This window comes from Nicotiana attenuata, unplaced genomic scaffold, assembly GCF_001879085.1.
Source record: "Nicotiana attenuata strain UT unplaced genomic scaffold, NIATTr2, whole genome shotgun sequence".
NCBI classification, from domain to species: domain Eukaryota; kingdom Viridiplantae; phylum Streptophyta; class Magnoliopsida; order Solanales; family Solanaceae; genus Nicotiana; species Nicotiana attenuata.
In genome coordinates, this window is record NW_017670456.1 from 637,670 (window position 1) to 657,681 (window position 20,012).

Sequence of the window (20,012 nt, forward strand, 5' to 3'; positions counted from 1 at the left end):
CCTTGACAGACTTGGGAAGGAAGTTACTTGGGAGAAAAGTTCTCTATTTGTGTTTGATTAGGATTCTACTACCCTAGCAGAATCCTACACGTTTTTTGGGCTGTTTTTTGGCTTAATTTCGTGTCTACAAATAGAAGACTAGTTTCAACTAGTAACTCATTCTTCAGAGTAGTAATATTTGCCCACACAAGTATTTTCGTCTACGGCTTGCTAGGATCATAGCAGAGGACTGTAGTCCTGGATCCCTGCCAAGTGAACGAGTTGTGCAACAGTTTCGAGAGGTTAGTGCTTCTAATCTCGTATTAATATTGTCTAGATTACATGTATGTGATACATGTGTTTATGCTTGCTTCCATTGCGCATATTCTAACAATTGGTATCATAAGTCGTCTTACATCTAACTAGATAATGTAATACAACATGAATCGAGTAACCTTAAAACGTGGTGTCCAATTATACATGTTTGCTGTATTTATTCTATGAAAACAGTGTTGTTTTCTAAAAAAAAACGGGACTGTTCTAAGTAATATTTTGAGTTCTGAAATCATAGATTAACATAAATCAGTATGATTTGTGATATGAACGAGTCAAAAAATTTAAAAACCTAAAACGTTAAAAATCGGGTTTTTCCAATTGGTCATGATTTTGGAATTCTGATTTTCTGTCGAACTCTGACTGACCTCAAATTTGGTATGAAGGACTTAGGACAAGCGGCACATATCCTTGGGATCAAGCTTATGCGAGATCGCAAGCAAAGGATATTAGGCTTATCCCAAGCACTTTATATTGATACTATCACCAGGTTTAGCATGTAAGATTCCAAGAAAGGTTTTCTTTTTTTTTAGGCTTGAAATCTGTCTGTCAAAGAATCAGTCCCCAAAAATGATTGATGAGATAGAAAAGATGAAGGTGGACCCTTATGTTTGTGCTGTAGGGAGTCTCATGTATGTTATGCTATGTACTAGACCTGCTATCTGCTTTGTTGTTAGACTGGTTAGCAGATTTCAGTCTAATCCTGGACGAGAACACTAGACTTTCGTTAAACATATAATCAACTACCTGAAAAAGACTAGGGATTATATGTTGGTTTACCACTCAAGTGATCTTGCATCCATTAGTTATACTGAGTCAAATTTCCAGTCAGATAGAGATTCTAGAAAATCTACCTCAGGATATATTTTTACCTTAGGAGGTGGAGCCATAAGTTGGAGAAGTATCAAACAGTCATGTGTTGCTGATTCCACTATGGAAGCCGAATATGCGGCTGCCTCTGAGGCAGCTAAAGAGGTTGTTTGGTTCGGTAACTTTCTGAAAGAGCTTATTGTAGTTCTTCAATTCAAGCACAAATTGTTCTTTATTTTGACATTAGTAGTGCAATTGCAAACTCGTAGGAACCGTGAAGCCATAAAAGGAGTAAGCATATTGAGCGTAAATATCTTTTAATTCGGGACATAACTCAGAGAGGTAATGTAAAAGTGTTGAAGATTGCATCAAAGAACAATTTGGCAGACCCGTTTATAAAGAGCTTGCCACACATGACTTTTGACAACCATGTAGAAGGAATGGGTATTAGAGTTGTAGACGAATGGTTATGAGTCTAAGTGGGAGATTTGTATACGGTAAAAATTAGAAGGCCCGATTTTATGGCCGTTGTAACGCTTCGCGAGCGCGTCTCCAAAGGCTCGAGCCATGGCTCGAGGTTTGACCCCAAGGGCTCCCAACGTTCGACCTCGAGGCAGTACAAATTGATGATTATTATGAGAGAGCGAGAAGTTCCCAAGACACGTGACCAGAACTGACAACACCTGCAAGAGAAACACTAGTCTGTACTAGACTAGTAAATAGCTGTGCCAGCTATATTTCTTTGTAATAATTACTCATGTACTGTGTTGGGAATTCCCTTCTTATATAAAGGGGGTCCTTGTCATTTTGTAAGATATGGAACACAACACACAACATTGAATACAAGAATATTCTATGCTCTCTAACTCAATTACATTCTCCCTTGATTCTATTATTTACATTTATTGTGCGCTATTAATTGTTCTTCATTTATTGTTCATTATTGGTCATAAAGAGCCTTCATCAAAGCTCTCAAAGTTGTTATTCCTTCATCGACTATCCGTAACTTAGCATCGAGTTCGACCTCGAGGCCCCGTATAACCAGGCTCGAGGCCCCAATTCTCAGCCACTCGGTTTGCTAGAAAATACTATCTTCAAGCTCTTATCTTAATTTCTAGTCTCTTACTTAGCATCTGTTGCTTAACAATTAGCATAAAAATAAATCACGTATTTTTAGAACCACAAAATCAAATCTAATTGTTATTACCACTTTCACGATAAACAAGATTATTGGGATATACTATTAACCATGTGGTTTAGCTATAGCATTATATTTTATTCTTTATGGAATAATTGTTTATTTGATTTATCCAGTTTAATAAAGTATTATTTTAAATAGATCATTTGTTACACGTGTGTCCTTTAATTATGTAGTACACGATTTAGTGTATAGAGTCTTAGCTCATGCACAGAAGATTAAATTGTCAATAAATTATGTTCACAATCGAAGATATTATTGAGCAAAATATCTTGATGATTGTAGCACAAGATTATAATTCACGCTCGACGAAAATGGAACTCTGTACAGAAGAACCTTTGATGGGCCCCTAGCAGTATGTTTGGGGCCGGGGGACACAGATTACGTGCTCCGAGAAATCCACGAGGGCACCTGCGAAAATCACTCCGGTGCCAATTCCTTAGTCCGAAAGGTGATCAGAGCAGGTTACTATTGGGACAGCATGGAGAAAGACACCAAAGAATTCGCCCGAAAAATGCGACAAATGCCAGATATTCGCACCGATGATTGACCAACCCGGTGAACAGCTATATTCGGTCTTGTCACCATGGCCGTTCATGAAGTGGGGAATGGACATCATCGGACCCCTACCGACGGCGCCAAGTAAAGCTAGATTTATTCTATTTATGACTGACTATTTCTCAAAATGGGTGGAAGCGCAGGCCTTCGAGAAGATAAGAGAAAAAAAAGTCATTAACTTCATCTGGGACATATCATGTGCCAGTTCGGAATTCCTTCCGAGATAACATGTGATAATGGAAAATAGTTCATCGGAAGCAAAGTAACACAGTTCCTCAAGGACTACAAAATCAAAAGAATCCTGTCGACACCCTACCACCCATGCGCAAACGGCCAGGCCGAGTCCACAAACAAGACCATCATTCAAAACTTGAAGAAGAAGTTAGAAAGTGCAAAGGAAAAATGGAGGGAAATATTACCCGAAGTACTGTGGGCATATCGAACAACTCCAAAATCAAGCACATGGGAAACGCCTTTCTCTTTGGTATATGGCGCCGAGGCTTTGATACCGGTCGTGGTCGGGGAACCAAGCACCAGGGTCCGACACGACACCGAAAGATCAAACAACAAAGCCATGACTGCGGCTCTCGAGCTGTTGGATGAAAAGCGAGAAGCTTCGCTGATCCGAATGGCCTCCCAAAAACAAAGGATCGAAAGGTACTATAACAGGAGAACAAATCTCCGACATTTTGGAGAAGGGGACTTGGTCTTGAGGAAAGTCACCCTGAACACTCGAAACCCTAATGAAGGAAATCTAGGCCAGAACTGGGAAGGACCGTACCGCGTCCTCGGAGTGATTGGCAAAGGATCCTACAAGCTCGGTACCATGGAAGGCGAACAGCTTCCGAGCAATTGGAACATATCAATGCTCAAATGCTACTACTGCTGAGGAGTTTGATGGAATACGCTAAAGCACCCCCCAGCATGAAGGCCTTAGGTTTCGAGGCATACGTTGCACTCTTGTCCTTCGATCGGGTTTTATCCTAAGAAGGGTTTTACCGACAAGGTTTTTAACGAGGCAACACATACATGCTACCTAAGGAAAATTTCACAAGTATTCAAGGCTTCTCTTCAATCAACCTTGAACACTGGGAGGCATCCCCCCGGATATCACCTTCTCGAAAATGCCAAGATGAGCCAACAAGGGTCTTAGTAGGAAAATAGAATAATTGAGCCCTTGACGGCAAAAACATGTATACTTGTGCCAAGTAATCAAAGAATATTTCCCCCTCCATCAAAACGCTTTACGCTTCAAAGAAGTATGATACTTTTACAAGAAACGGCTTCAGAGCCAGAGACTTCCCGAACACTTGGGGACTAATGCCAAAAACTCGAGGCCACATGACCTCCGGGTCGGAAACTTCGAACTCATAAGCCCTCACAAGGCAGCACCAAGTCCATAAAAACGGCTCTAGAGCCAAAAGACTTTCGATGTCTTGGGGACTGTCGCCGATGGCCACACCCATCGATTTGTCAAAAATCAAGGTTATAAGACCCCATGCGGGCAACCCCGAGCTCATAAGACCTTCTAAAGGCAAATACCAAACCTGTAAGACCTCGGGCAAGGCATGAATCATACTTGTACCAAGTAACCAAATCTGTAAGACCTCAAGTAAGGCATGTTAAAATTTGTAAGACCTTACAAAAGGCATAATCCCGATCTTAAAATTAAGGCTAAATATCCGAACTTGTAAGACCCCTAAAAAGACATACCCTCGATATACACGCCGAAACTACTTCACTCGGGGACTAAAAGGCTCCGGTCAAATACAATGACTACGGTCACAAGGCTGTACCAACCAAACTAACGCGACTCAGGGATGCCCGACCGTCGCTATAAAAATCACAGGCCTTCAAATACTTCGAAAAGAACCGGTTAATCAGGCTACCCTCGACTTAAGCAAAAGAGCTTCGATCATATCAGCTCTAACCTACAGGCTTCGAAACCATTCAGCCATCGAGCGAAACCTCCCGAGGTGCTCATCTATCACCATATAACGGCTCGCAATCGAAGTTCTTATCGAACCATCGAAGAGTCGGGCGAATGCAAAAAATTCAAAAGTCTTTAACGAGGAAAAATAAAGCCTATATAAAGGTCGTACCGATCCAATGCGTAAGAGCCACTGCCGCCAGCCCACAATAAAGGTCGTACCGACCCAATGCGTAAGAGCCACTGCCGCTAGCCCATAATAAAGGTCATACCGACCCAATGCGTAAGAGCCTAAGGGTCGGCTTAAAATTCAAAAACTTAAGGTTCAAATGAGCTCGAGTCGAAATCCAACTCGAAGACTGAGCCCAAAAATAGTTAACTAAATACGCCTAAAGGCAAACGCTTAAGAGCCACTATCGCCAGCCTATGCTAAAAGGTCGTACCGACCCAATGCGTATGAGCCATTGTCGCCAGCCTAAAGAGCCTCAGGGCCGAATTGAAGTCACAGCAACCCAACAGCCGGCCCAAAAAATCTCAGGATTGGTTTCTAGACCTAAAGGTCGGTAAACCAGAATCGAGAACCTGACTCGGGGACTGGGCCCCGAACAGTCGACCTTCGACCGTTACGAATCGCTCGGCACTAGCTAAAACCCAAGGGTCTAACCCGAGGTCCAAAAATCTCGGACCAATTATCAAAAAACATTGCAGATTATTCCTAAAATGCAGAAGAAGAACGAGAAGTGATTATATATATATATATATATATTTTGCTCACAAGGATACGTTTGCAAGGCCTATAAAGCCCTTTACAAAGGAGAGATCAAATAAAACCCTAATCTACGATCAGGTCTATGCCTTCGACGGCTCCCTCAAAAGTTGTGTCCCAACGGTTCCAGCTACGATCGCAGGGTCTTCAACGGCCTCTTTTCCGGTGGGGATTCTGCCTTCATTTTCATCATCTCCAGAGCCACTGCTCAATACACCTTCAGAAGCAAGCAGGGCAGCAGCTTTCTCCTTTAGGTCCTTCACCCTCTCGAGCTCAGCAGGCAGATTAATGTTCCCCGTATGTATATCCTCGAGAGTCCGCCTCCAAGATTCTAATCAAGCATGTTCCACGGCTCGAGTCAATTTCAGTTTGGCCCCCTCGGGAACTCTCCTGGCTTGAGCATTTATAACAACAGCATCCTCTTTGTGCAAGGATATGAGCGCCTCGGCTTCAGGTTTGATCCCGAATGGCGCAGCAACTAACACATTATGAAGACCTCCATACTTACTACCCTCCACCCTCGTATCGTGAAGCTGATGCCCGACGAAGGCCATCTTTCCTGGAGGGTATCCCTCTCGGAAGCTATCTCACTCACATACTGTTTGAGTTCGAGAATTTTGGAGTCTCTGGCTCGGAGCTCCTCCCTTATTAGGGCATCTTTCCTCTCAAACTGCGCAAATCAGATCAAAGATATTAAAACGCTGAGATCTTAAACATCTAGACTAAAGCAAGCGGAAACTACGTAACCTGCTCAGCGAGATGAGTCTTCTCATGCTCGTAGCGGGTCACCTCAACTTGAAACCAGGCGAAGGTCTGATTATAAAACGCCCTGGCCTGGAACCATGAAAGAGGCAAGTTAGAAAGACGGGGATCAGGACGACAAGCAGAATTTACAAAAATTACCTGCTCATAGAGCCTGTCCATCTCACTGAAAATGAGTGAGGCATCAAGCTCAGGGATTTTCTCGGGCGCAGCTAAAAGCCTTTCAAATGCATCTTTATCTCCGATGGGCAGCCCCACATCGGAAGGATCTTCATTCTAGGCATCCTACGTTTCCTTAGGAGGTAAAATTGGTCCCGGAGGAGGATCGCTCATGTCAATAACACTAACGGGACCTGACGGAGCCATCTCTTATTTCTGATGAGCTTTAGAACTAGGTTCCTCCGGACCACCTACCAAATGCGCCTCAGCTCGAGGAATATTTCGGTCGTCACCTGGCTCAAGGGCATTACCCAGTACGTCCTCGAAGGCCTCTTCAGCCCGAGGTTGGACGATGACAGCACCAAGTTCCGACTTGGAAGCCACTGTCTCTAAGGTATTATGAGCGGTCAGGTTTTCCCTCCTTCGGATGCTATCAAGGAATCATCTTTCTCCCCGCCTTCAACTCGAGGACTCCCCGCTACTCCTGGCGTTGAGGCTGCTGAATTAGCCTTAGGTTCCCCCACTTTGGCTTTCTTGGATTTTGGAGGCTCAGTTGATGATTCCCTCCGTCTTTTCTTCTCTTTGTCGGGTCTCGGGGTATCCGCTTCACCAAGTTGTGCTTCCCTCATCAGGGGGACCTCCCCCAGACCTGCACAAATGCAAAATATAAACATAGGGAGTGAGGATGCTACCAGCAGTAGTTCTGATTAAGAGATACAATTAGAGCATAAGTAAAGGCTCACCGTGGTCCTTGGCTTCCCATCGAGCCTGGGACAGATCGCGCCACACGCGCTCAACGTATGGGCAAATCAAATCCAGCTGGTTGACCCAGCCCAAGAGGTCCTTAACCGCATTAGGGTAAACGGCGATGGCTGCATCAGCAGGGGAGGTCAGTTCGTAAGAAGACGTATCCAAAGAGAAGCAAAAGAATATTTAATTGGCATATCTACTTACGTTCCATGTTCCACTTTTCGAGGAACAGCATCCTCTCCGCTGGAATCAGGTCCGAGGTCCTAACTCGGATAAAACGGCTCATCCACCCTCCATTCCTAACCTCGTCGGTACAAGCAAAAAAGGCCCTCGAGGCCCGACAGTGGAGCTTAATCAGGCCCCCACGAAAGAGTCGGGGACTATACATTCTGACCAGGTGGTCGAGGGTAAAAGGCATACCCTTAATCATGTTCGCATAATATCTGGTCATGTAAACAATGCGCCAGAACGAATGATGAATTTGGCCGAGGGTTACTTGATACCGTGTGCAGAAGTCGAGGATCACGAGGTCTATTGAAGGCGAGGATAGTTCCACCGGGCCAAGGGTGAATGGATAAGTATACACACTGAGAAATCCGGCCTTGTACGTCGTCATATCCTCCCCTCGAGAAGGAATCTCCACAAGCATTGTGTCCCCTTAGCGGTAGTCGGCCTTCACCCTTTTAACATCTGCTATTAAACTAACATATTGGGACAGGCTCGCATCGTCCTGGCCTCGAAGAAGGTTTTTCGGTCTTGAAGTCAAAAGTCGTTTCAAAGGTTCCTGGAACACATTCCCCGACACAAGGAGGCATCGTTGCCTTACCCTTAGACAAGCGCAAGGAAGAAGAAGGCACACCTTCCTGAGGAACAGGGGTGAAGTTTTCGCCATTATTGTTAGAAGGTCTTTAAGGGGAAAAGAAATTTGCTTTCGGAGGAGAACACAAGAGAGGTAAGAAAAACTCTTTTGAGGGATTTATGGTGCAGTGGAAAATAAGGAGCGAAAGAAGAAGTATTTGTAGAGGTCTTACGCGCACATTGGAGCGGACCAGAGGACAGCCGACCGCTCTAATTAATTCAAAGGCTTTTAAGGGCTGTGTGGACGCGACCTTTGGATACCTCATTCCGTCATAGAAATCGCACGATAGGGCACGACTACCATCATAATAAAGGCACCGAATGGGTAAGAGTTCGAGATCATTTCACTCTAAGAAACGCGGAGACTATCTGTATACGGTAAAAATCAGAAGGCCCAATTTTATGGCCGTTGTAACGCTTCGCAAGCTCGTCTCCAAAGGCTCGAGGCATGGCTTGAGATTCGACCCCGAGGGCTCCAAACGTTCGACCTCGAGGTAGTGCAAATCGATGATTATTATGAGAGAGCGGGAAGTTCCCAAGACACGTGACCATAACTGACAACACCTGTACCAGACTAGTAAATAGTTGTGCCAGCTATATTTCTTTGTAATAATTACTCATGTACTGTGTTGGGATTTCCCTTCTTATATAAAGGGGGTCCTTGTCATTTTGTAAGATATGGAACACAACACACAACATTGAATATAAGAATATTCTCTGCTCTCTAACTCAAATACATTCTCCCTTGATTCTATTATTTACATTTATTGCTTACATTTATTGTGCGCTATTAATTGTTCTTCATTTATTGTTCATTATTGGTCATAAAGAGCCTTCATCAAAGCTCTCAAAGCTGTTATTCCTTCATCGACTGTCCGTAACTTAGCATCGAGTTCGACCTCGAGGCCCCGTATAACCAGGCTCGAGGCCCCGATTCTCAGCCACTCGGTTTGCTAGAATATACTATCTTCAAGATCTTATCTTAATTTCTAGTCTCTTACTTAGCATCTGTTGCTTAACAACTAGCATAAAAATAAATCACGTATTTTTAGAACCAAAAAATCAAACCTAATTGTTATTACCATTTTTACGACAAACAAGATTATTGGGATATACTATTAACCATGTGGTTTAGTTATAGCGTTATATTTTATTCTTTATGGAACAATTGTTTATTTGATTTATCCAGTTTAATAAAGTATTATTTTAAATAGATCATTTGTTACACATGTGTCCTTTAATTATGTAGTACACGATTTAGTGTATAGAGTCTTAGCTCATGCACAGAAGAAATTGTCCATTCTCATAATGTTCACAATCGAAGATATTATTGAGCAAAATATCTTGATGGTTGTAGCACAAGATTATAATTTATCTGGATTTCGAGAGTGGTTTTACTCCAACTTCTTGTGTTAGTATACTTAGTGTATATTGAACGGACCAAGTAGAGAAAAGATATTTTTGTACTGAATGTATAAAATATTTTTTCTGATTCATTAAATGAGCATATACGCCAAATCTTGATATAGTTACTATGATCAATGTGATTTGTTTATTGTTTTGATTTATCAAAAGGTGCAACTCTATTTTGAGTTAGTATAAGCTTAATAGATTGGACAATGATGAATGGCATTTGCGGAAATAATAATTATTTGATAGAATCCATGACGCGGCCTTGAGTTTGATAATACCCTTTTATGTAAGCTTATAAGTTTATATGTGAAAACCTGGCCGGTGAATTTTGTATCCGTCACATGAAAGAGTTTAAGCGAAATTATAAAGGATTTAATTAGCTGATTAAATTAAATTATCAGTGATTTAGTTTAATTTAACTGGTATTTGTAACCTTAACATGTGGAGTTAAAATAAGTGTTGGTGAATTTTCGAAATTCATACTGAGGAGCTCAATTGCAGTTTTTTAGTGGAATAAACTATGATTAATTATAGTGAGATCTAATTCACTCCAAAATTTCGAAGTAATACTATAATTGGTAGCCCTTTATTATTTTTCCGGTCCCTTCTACACCTAGCTAGTAAAAATGCAACAGTTTCAAGAGGTTAGTGCTTCTAATCTTCGTTATTAATTTCTTGTTTAAATTACATGTATGTGATGCCTGGGTTTATGCTCCGCTGCACATATTCTAACACCTAAAAGGGTGTAAGATAGCTTTAGGCCACTGATGTAGGACTTTTCCACGTAAATCTTACCGAGACTTTTTCTTTCTCCTTCCTTTTCTCAATCTTTGACTTTTGTTGCATGGCGGGGCGTCGTAAAATATATGGATAATTGGGAGAAATTTTATTTTGTGTGTTCCATAATTAGCACTATTTATGTAGATTTATGGGCTCGACTTTTTTTAACTAGAAGACCCAAAATAGTAAAAAGAAAAATTTGGCAAAAAATATCAACATACTACTAACGGGGTGGGCATATTTCGTTCGGGACCGAATAAACCGACCGAACCGAATTTTTTTTATTTGGTTTTCGGTTATTCGGTTTGTTCGGTCGGTTTCAGTTTAAAATTTTTAGAATTTCAGTTTTTCGATTCGGTTTTTGGTTATTAAGTTATTTAGTTCGGTTAACCGAAAAACTGAATTATTAGCATATAGGTTCTTTAAGTTACATATAGGCTAAGCCCATAGGTAATAAATTAAGAGAAACTTTCAGAAACCACTATGTTTTAGTGGTTATTAGCTAGTTGTAGCTACCATTTACTATATTACTTCCTATAGCTATGTTTTCAGATTTTTTAGAGTGTATTCGATGTATTTAAGCTACTGTATTCGTGAATACAGTAGATTTCTAGGCGTGAAACAGGGGATTACAGCTAGACAGATGTTTGTATTCGTGTGTATTCGACTGTATTCATGGCGTGAAACATGGGATTACAGCTGGACAGATTATTGTATTCGACTGATTCACGGCGTGAAACAGGGGATTACACTGTTTTTAAACAGAAAGTGAATCAATTAACATAATAGACTCCTAATATAACTCAATAAACTCAATTATAACACATAAATTTTGTATTTTCAGTTATAGAAAAGATTATCAACCGAAAAACACCCCAAAAACATAGCAATCTTCAGAGAAATTATATAATACATCTGAATACATAAATTACATTAATTAAAAAAAATATATGAATACATTCATGGAATATAGCGAGACAGTGAATACAATGAAATACATAGAATATAGCGAGATACATTGAAATACACGAAAAAAAAGATAATGAATACAATGAAATACATAGAATACATCGAGATATATTGAAATACAACGAAAAAAAAGACAATGAATACAATGAAATACAGCGAGATATATTGAAATATATTGAAATATATTAATAGAAAATTCAAGTTGCTCAGCCCCCAACTCCGTCGTCTTTGTTCAAGAACAACCCTAATGTCGTCTCGTTGAAGCAACATCAGTATCCAATCCTCGCTCGTCGTCACCGTTGCCTCCGGTTGCCGACGATTAGCATGTAATTACCGGCAAAATTACGGAGGTTTTTGTTGATCCGATATGTTGCATCAGAGAATAAGATTGGGAGGCTGAGGGCGGCGGTATCAATGAATAATGACCACGGTCGAAACGGTGACTATGGCAATTGCTCCTGCGTCCGGCGGAGGAGAAGATATCGGGAACTAAAGAGAGAGAGAGAGAGAGAGAGAGAGGGGGGGGGGGAGAATAGATATGGGGTAGGGGATAGGAGAAATTTGAGGGGATATGAGAGAGAAAAATAATACAAAGCTTATTTTATGGCTTAAGGGTAGGAGGTGACCATAAATAGATATTTAGCTATAAAAAATCAGGAGGTAGCTATGGAATATAATTTTTTAAAATGATATTTATTTAAAATAAATAAGGTATCAACATTTGCTATAGGAGCTAACTAATCCACAAATTAATACTATTAGGTCCAATCTATCAAAGACTCAACCCAATTAAGTAAGTCCATCAACTTCCCTACTTTCACTCTATTAAAACTTCCATAGCATATATGATAGATAGCGGGAGGATTTCACACAGAGTTGTAATTTACACTATGTTTGAATTTTATGATCCATTATAGTGTGCAAAGTTTAGTCTATTTTTTTTTATAAACACAATATTTCCAACAATTTCGAAGTTTTGGGAAAAACAACAAATTCTCCGGTCCTATTATTACATAGAAGGAGCCCAATATGATAATGTTCAAACCGAAAACCGAACCGAAATAACTGAACCGAAATTAGAAAAACCGAACTGAACGAACTTATTTCAGTTCGGTTTCGGTTACTATTTTTAAAAAACCGAAAACCGAATAACCAAACCGACCGAACGCCCACCCCTAGTTAACAATATGGACTTTGAGGTAAACAGAAGTATTAAAACTGGTAAAAACTTCACACACAAAATTTATAATTTTTACTGCAACTTTTATAATTTTTACTGCAACTTTCTTTTTTAAGTGAAGCTCACAACACAATTTCAAATTTCACAAGTTCTTTCCTACGGAGTATTTTATTTTCAAAGACTTTTTTAATTTAAAAAAAAATATTGGTCAAATATCTATTTCAGTATTTAAATACCACACCAAAGGAACGAAACTCATGTGAAAAAAGTATCTATCCATGTGAAGAAAATTATTTTCAGGAAGGACCCCAAACGTTAAACTACCCCCCCCCCCCCCCTCTCACCCCCTCTACTGACTCCGATGCCATCTTTTGCCTTACTGATTTATTAAAAAAAAAATGGTTCAAATGAATACTGCGTGACCGTCTTACCGACTCCAATATCCACTCTCATATGCAAAGATTTGTATAATATATTATATATATACTCCATATATAAAGATGTTTAGTATATGCTTTACTAATACCAATCGTAAAAATGCCTGTGAAAGCTTATCTCCCTCTCTTGATCCTCCTAATCATCTCCGGCGCCGTTTACGGCCGTTTCATCAGCGACTATTCCGGCGATCTCATTTCCGACGGTGTCTCGGAGATTCTCCGGCTGGACCGAATTTCGGCTGCGGAGGAGAATTGCGAACAGAGTTATGGATTTTTGCCTTGTACTAAAACTGCTCTCGGAAATGTCTTCCTCATTGTTGTATACGGTTACCTCATGTTCCTTGCCGCCACGTATCTCTCTTCTGGTAGTGAATTGTTGCTGGAGATTTTAGGGCCGGGTCTTATTGGTGGACTTTTCCTTCCCATGCTTGGTGCTCTTCCTGATGCTATGCTCATTCTCGGTATGATTATTATCGGGTTTTTTAAACCTTTTTAAAATTTACTTTGTTTTGGTACTCAATTTATCAGCTTAACCTGATAGTGTAAAAAATGTAAGTGTAATGATCATGTAAATAATCGTAAGTGTAATTGGATCACTTATTAGGTAATTACACATGTGTCAAAATTCACGTAAAAGAAAACCTTACACTGTCAGTCAGTGTATATAACATCAATCCAAAGATCGTCAAGTGAAAATCATGTCTTGATTTCCCAGATTCAAATTATCTAACTTTGATCAATTTAAGATTTATTTTTTACCTTTGATATAAAGAGAATTGCGACATATTATATTACTTTCAATAGTATCTGAAATTCTGTAATTTAATTTTGAACAGATGAGTTAGTGTATTTACTTGCGAAAGACAGTCCCGTTGACTCTTGATAATTATGACGTGTCTAACACGAAGATAGAAGCAGTAATATTTATATATATTTTTTCCCTCCTATTATTTTTTGTCTTTTCACTTCAAGGACAATTACCAGGGAATAGTGATATAAAAATTAGAAGTTTAATGTTAAATTTTGCATCCAAGTAGCACTTTGCAGTTATCTCTATGTAATACTTCGTTTTTAGCATAATAATCCTATACACTAAAGTTATTTAACGCTTAACATCCTAGACCAGCTTTTTGACTGCTAATTGATGGAGAGAAATATTGGCATGCCATTTAGTCAATGTCTCATTTTCCACCTTAGAACCTCACAATCAAGAAGATAGTTTTAAGGCCTTTTATCTACCAGAGATCAAACCTTTATCATGGGACAATCTTTTTTCTTCAGGATGTTGTACCACTTTGTAATGCAGGAATCAGGATCTTGAAATCCTTGGGCAGGCCTTTTGTCAAAATTTGAGTCAACGGGTCTTTAAACTTGCCTCATACTCATCGATGAATTCACAAGTCATTCCCATTTATACTCATTTATTTTTCTGTGGTAGCACCGCTTTTATCCAATGCCTCAAAGTCTACATGCTGGATTTGGGTGGTATGCGCCTAAGCACTGGTTCAAACCTCATAATATGAGCTTTTGATCATTAGGGGAAATAAATGAGGTGACAATAACTTAATGACTATAATGATAAGAATCACTTCTCATTCACTTTTAAGATGTAATATGCCAACTAAAACTAAGGGATGGGCGGATTGATGCAAATCTTACCTGATCAAAAAATAGTGCCTAAGAGTTGTTTTTCGGCAAGTAATTTTCACTGTCCCCTAAATTGAAACACCCAACCCCGAACGATATATCATTTAAAACCATTTGTTACATGCCATAATGAGCTTTGCAAATTTCTTATTACCTCATTATTTCAGTATCGGGGATATCTGGAAGTACTGCAGCTGCTCAGAGCCAGGTCTCTGTAGGAATGGGCTTGCTAGCTGGGTCAACTGTGATGCTTATTACTGTTATTTGGGGAACCTGTTGCATTGTTGGCAAGTGCGACATACAAAATTCTGTTGCCGTAGACTTGAAAGACACTAAAGGATTCAGCTTGACGGGTTTGCCTCTTGACTCTTAGATTATGTGTACAGAATCATGTATAAGCTCCTCCTTTTGTCTTTCCTGAAATATATTGCTATAAACCAGTTTCTGCTATCCCCCCCCCCCCCCTTTTTCCTATTCTTGTCTAGTAATTGAGAGAGGATGAGTGTAAGGAATTCTTTTGAAGGATAAGTTTTGGACTCTCTCAGGCAAAACAAAGAAATAGATTCCTTGTAGAAATGCTTTTCTCCAATAGCTAAAGTAAGTAAATGAGCTTTCCTTCTTCTTAAAAAGTAAGAACATGAGCTTTTTTTTAAAAAGGCAAAGTAAATAATAAGAACACGAGCTGTATGGAGAAAGTTTGTTGGTTACACGTATACAGTATGGGATCTTTCACGAAACTTGTCAACCATCTGATTACCAAAATTACAGGGACTAAATATATGTATTCAGCACGTGGAAATATTCCTGCAAATATATGGCAGTAACTATATAGTTGTGCAAGTGATATTCCTACTAATATATGGCAGATTTTGGGTATCAAGATGCTTCTACTTAATGAGTAAGTGTCAATGTAGGTTCTGGTGTTAGTACTGACGTCTGGACAAGCCATGCTGCAACAATAATGGCCGTGTCTGTAACTCCATTTCTTGTTGTCCAACTGCCACAGCTCCTCCATTCAACTTCAGGAAGACATTTGGCTGTCTTGATTGCTCTTATCATATCACTTACACTGCTTGTTTCTTATTGTCTCTATCAGGTACTATGACATTGCCCATGTGTTTTTTCTTCTGTTCACTGTGGTTAACCTCATTTTCTCTTAAGCTGCAATGAGATCATCTGCAGAGATCCGCCTTGACAGCACTTTTTGGAGATAAATAACACTTTTTACAGTTTTGAACTGAATTTTTTCAAATAGGCAATAGCAAACCCTATGATTGGCCGCACTTTAAGTAGCCCTCGAAAATGGACTGTCCACATAACCACCCGAGTTCAAGTTGAACCTGTATCAGAGGGCAACATGATGCCTCCTTACACCTCTTCCTCTTTCAAAAAGAAAAAGCAAAATAAAGATAAATCTGTTATCATCCTGTGTGCTAGGCTGATAAATAGTTTCATTTTTTTACGGTTGGAATCATGAGGCTTAATCTTCTGTTCTTCTTATGAAGCAAAGTCGTCCTGAACTTCTCTTTAACTTTTAATGCAGGTCTTTCAGCCTTGGATACAGAGAAGACGGCTTGCTTATGTAAAACATAAGCATGTTATATCAGGAGTGTTGAAACATTTAAGAATGCGTGCATTGGGGAGGCTTTGCACTGACCAGGGAGCACCAAATATAGAAGTTTTGGAAAAGTAAGTTTAAAATGCTTTCTGCACTGTTTTTATCGTTTTTAGAAGCCGATCAATGTGATGAAGGATTGCATGACAGGCTATTCAAGGCAATTGATGAAAGTGAAGATGGATATCTTTCTCGCTCTGAATTAAAAGCTCTAGTAGTAGGAATCCGTCTAGAGGAGATAAACTTAAATGAGAATGATGCTGTAGAAAAGCTGATGAAAGACTTTGATACTTCTCATGATCAACGAATTGAAATGTCTGAGTTCATTGCCGGAGTTGCAAAATGGCTTAATGAGGCCAGGGGTTCCAAGGGTCCTTCTATTGAAGCTGGTCCTGATACAATGAAGTACCTCGCTGATTTGCATGAGGTTTGTTGAGTGTTGATGTATTTTTGGACTATCGCCGTGAAGATAGTGATAATATGTAGATGTGCTTGCAGGAAGCAAGAAGAGAACACCATTTCTTAGGGGATCAAAATGACGAAAGTGTTGAGGCTGTTGAGAATCCCCGATCAATTGCTATTAAGGCTGTTCTATTGCTGTTGCTGGGCACTGTCATTGCTGCTGTGTTTGCTGATCCCCTCGTGGATGCTGTCAATAATTTCTCCAGTGCCACAAGCATTCCTACTTTCTTCATCTCATTCATTGTGCTGCCATTTGCAACCAACTCCAGTGAGGCAGTGTCAGCTATTATCTTTGCTAGCCGGAAAAATTTGAGATCTGCATCATTAACATTTTCGGAGGTTTGTTTTCCTGATGCAGCTTCTCTGCTTTATTAGTAGAAATTGTGTTTTCGCTACCCATTACTTGCATCGGTGAGCCTGAAAGATAATTAATGAACATTAAGGTGTCGTTTAGTTGCAAAGATAAGAGACTATAATCCCGGGGTAAAATGTGGGATTATTTTATCCGCCTTTTATTGAATTTTATATTCTGTTTTAAGCAATCTGGGATTATTTATATCACAATTGTGGTATTATTTTTATACCACACTCAATGTGGGATAACAATCAGGGGATTACCGGAATAAAATAGCAAAATGACACATTTGCCCTTCTTCAAAGCTTTTCTCCCAAGTCTTTTAAGAAAGCCAAGGTAAAAATTAAAAATAATAATTTATCCAAGTTCATCTATTGTAAAACCAAACGCATGTTCCTGTTATACTCCTCATATCCCCTTTTTTATACAATGAACCAAACAAGTGATCGGTACTAAGGAAAAACAACAAATCAACTACACCACAATCCCAAGCAAGTTCGGATTTGCTATATGAACCCTCAATATCATTTCGCTTTATTTTAACCTCTTTCATTCGAATAATCTATAATTTTGATTCTCTAACTCTAGAAATTTCTGTACTTTTTACTGACTTACAAATCTCAAACAAAAATTAGGAAGTCCTAGCAAAGAGTTAGCAGACAGAGACCTCAAGCAGAGATTGAGGTTCTGTTCGTTTAGGCATTGGTGCATGACAATCCGATTTGTCATCTCTCATGGAAAAACTAACGGATTTGGTAAAAGATTATTTATAACAATATTTTGTTTCTCTTAAAGGCCCAGAATCTACTTTAATGTCAGTGTAGGGCTACTCATAGGGAAACTTCTTTTACTTTTTCTCGAAATGTAAGGCACAATGTATGGTTTGTTTATCTATGTTAAATGTTGTGCGATTACACTTTTCAACTCTAGTTTGTTGTATAAAGGGCATTTGAGCAGTTTGATCGCTTGTATCACTGATACAATTACCTGGGTTTGATAACATCTCTGATGGTACCTTGCAGTTGTATGGAGCAGTGACAATGAACAATCTCCTTTGTCTATCCGTCTTCCTGGCTCTTGTATATGCCAGAGGATTGACATGGGACTTCTCATCTGAAGTGCTGGTTATTCTAATTGTTTGTGTTGTCATGGGCGTCTTTGCGAGCATCCGTAGCACCTTTCCCCTTTGGACTTCTTTGCTAGCGTTTCTGCTCTATCCCTTCTCTCTTGTACTTGTATATGTTCTTGACTACAAATTCGGATGGTCTTAGATTCTTATGGTTGAATTCGTATATTTTGAGCTATGCCGCACTTAAGTTGGTCTTGGTGTCCTAGAACTTCATTAACTTAAGAGCTGAGGTGATTTGGTAGTAACTTATAATTTCAAACTGCTGTTTAGTGGTTACAGGTTTTCATTTTTCCCTGTAATAAACCATCTCTTAAATGTTAAGCTGTTTGCTTTTGCAATTCAGTTTCTCTCTTTTTGATGAAATTTTGCTGTTTGCACACTTAAACATATCCCTTTTCTGCTCTTACACATGGCTTTTATAGTAATGAGGTTAAGAAATAGCTTTTTGCTGAAATTTTGTGGCTTCTTCCTGGTTAAATCTTTCTCTTTACCCCCCCCCCCCCCCCCCCCCCAACAACAAAAGAAAAGGACAGAAATGAGAGCCAAACATTTTTGTCAAAGCTGTTTCTGTTTTAACATCGCAGAACAAATAACTTTTTAGCTTAAGTCGTACCTTAAATGATTCAAAGATGTTACTATGATACGTTTTCTGCCTTTGACTTAATGATTTATAACAGGATGGACATAATATTTTTGTCTCAACTTTGCCATTTAATCAAAGGTTATATTTGTCAGCAACTAATTTGATTCCCCATTAGATTATTATTCATCTGCGATGAAACCCAGGAGACTGCCGTTGACTACACCAATTTAATCAGATTTGCACTAAAAAAAGGAACGATATTAGAAACCATGTTGCTTATCAGAAATATAATAAAGGTGACGATATTAGAAACCAAGGACTTGTCTAAAACTGAAGTCTGAAGCATCAAATATAGGTTCTGAGCTTCTTTTTCATTTTACTTTCATAAAAATAATCTGGCAGAGACACCCCTTTAGATAAGGTGTCAATGCGACCCCACTTTGGAAAATATGTGTCTAAATAATTATATGTATCTAACAATATGCAGGGGTGTCAATGGTTCGGTTCGGCAGATTATTTTATAATATTTGTACTATACTAATTTTTCGGTTATTCCATTTTGTATAATCATAATTAGACTTTTCGAAACAGTCTCAATCATCTGCGTTTCTCTTCGGTATTGGTATGATTCGGTTAATTTTTTCATACCTTTTTAAAAACGTCATGCGATAAATGCGTACTCGTATACGACTTTGGCAAGACTCGCAACATCTCTTGCTATTTTAAAAGAGATGATCAAAGGAACATGAAAGACAAGAGATTCATCCCACTATTCTATGGTAGCTTAAACTAAATTAAGCAAAAGACAAGAGAAATTTAAATCATGTGAATGAAAAGACACTAATCAAGTTGTGACTCAAGAATAAAGTTAATAGAAGAGAAGAATATCCAGCAAGAGAAATTCGTATGAGAGGAAAGATATTCAATGCCTTGCCTTGTGGCTTGCCACTGAAGATCGCTGGAATACCTACTTGCTTGCTACTCAAGATGTTGGAACTATTATTCGGAACGGTAATAAATTTATATAAAAACATATGATTTTATTAAGGGGAAAAAGGTCCAAATTTACTGATCACGCCCAACTATGCCTTATAAAAAGGACTAAGCGGACGTTGCAAATATAACCCGAGTATTACGCCCAGGGTCGAATCCACAGAGAGTTAACCTATCAACTACTATCTTCAGACCCACTAATTCTTCAGAACCAGCTTCCCAAATATTCAAATCTCAGTTGAGTGTTCTTTAACGACTAGCTTGCAAGTAACTAAATAGCTGTAAACTAAACTAATGAGGTTGTAAACAATTATGAGGAAAAGCTAAGGCAATGATTTCCCCTATT

The 20,012-nt window shown here is 39.2% G+C and overlaps 1 protein-coding gene across 1 annotated transcript; it reads left to right on the forward strand.

Moving 5' to 3' along the window:
* Window positions 1-12,936: 12,936 nt before the first annotated feature.
* Window positions 12,937-18,453, forward strand: LOC109239679. The gene is made up of 7 exons (XM_019406266.1): window positions 12,937-13,343; window positions 14,697-14,882; window positions 15,444-15,625; window positions 16,073-16,218; window positions 16,295-16,571; window positions 16,643-16,945; window positions 17,984-18,453. The coding sequence occupies exons 1-7, from the start codon at window positions 12,983-12,985 to the stop codon at window positions 18,230-18,232; spliced, it is 1,704 nt and encodes a 567-aa protein (XP_019261811.1). The 5' UTR covers window positions 12,937-12,982; the 3' UTR covers window positions 18,233-18,453.
* Window positions 18,454-20,012: the final 1,559 nt, after the last annotated feature.

What these genes read in the sequence shown, in the direction of transcription:
- LOC109239679 (XM_019406266.1), top strand. Translation starts at nt 12,983, where the DNA reads ATGCCTGTGAAAGCTTATCTCCCTCTCTTGATCCTCCTAATCATCTCC. An exon ending in TGATGCTATGCTCATTCTCG is followed by an intron (nt 13,344 to 14,696) that starts GTATGATTATTA and finishes TCATTATTTCAG; the next exon opens with TATCGGGGATATCTGGAAGT. An exon ending in ACCTCGCTGATTTGCATGAG is followed by an intron (nt 16,572 to 16,642) that starts GTTTGTTGAGTG and finishes ATGTGCTTGCAG; the next exon opens with GAAGCAAGAAGAGAACACCA.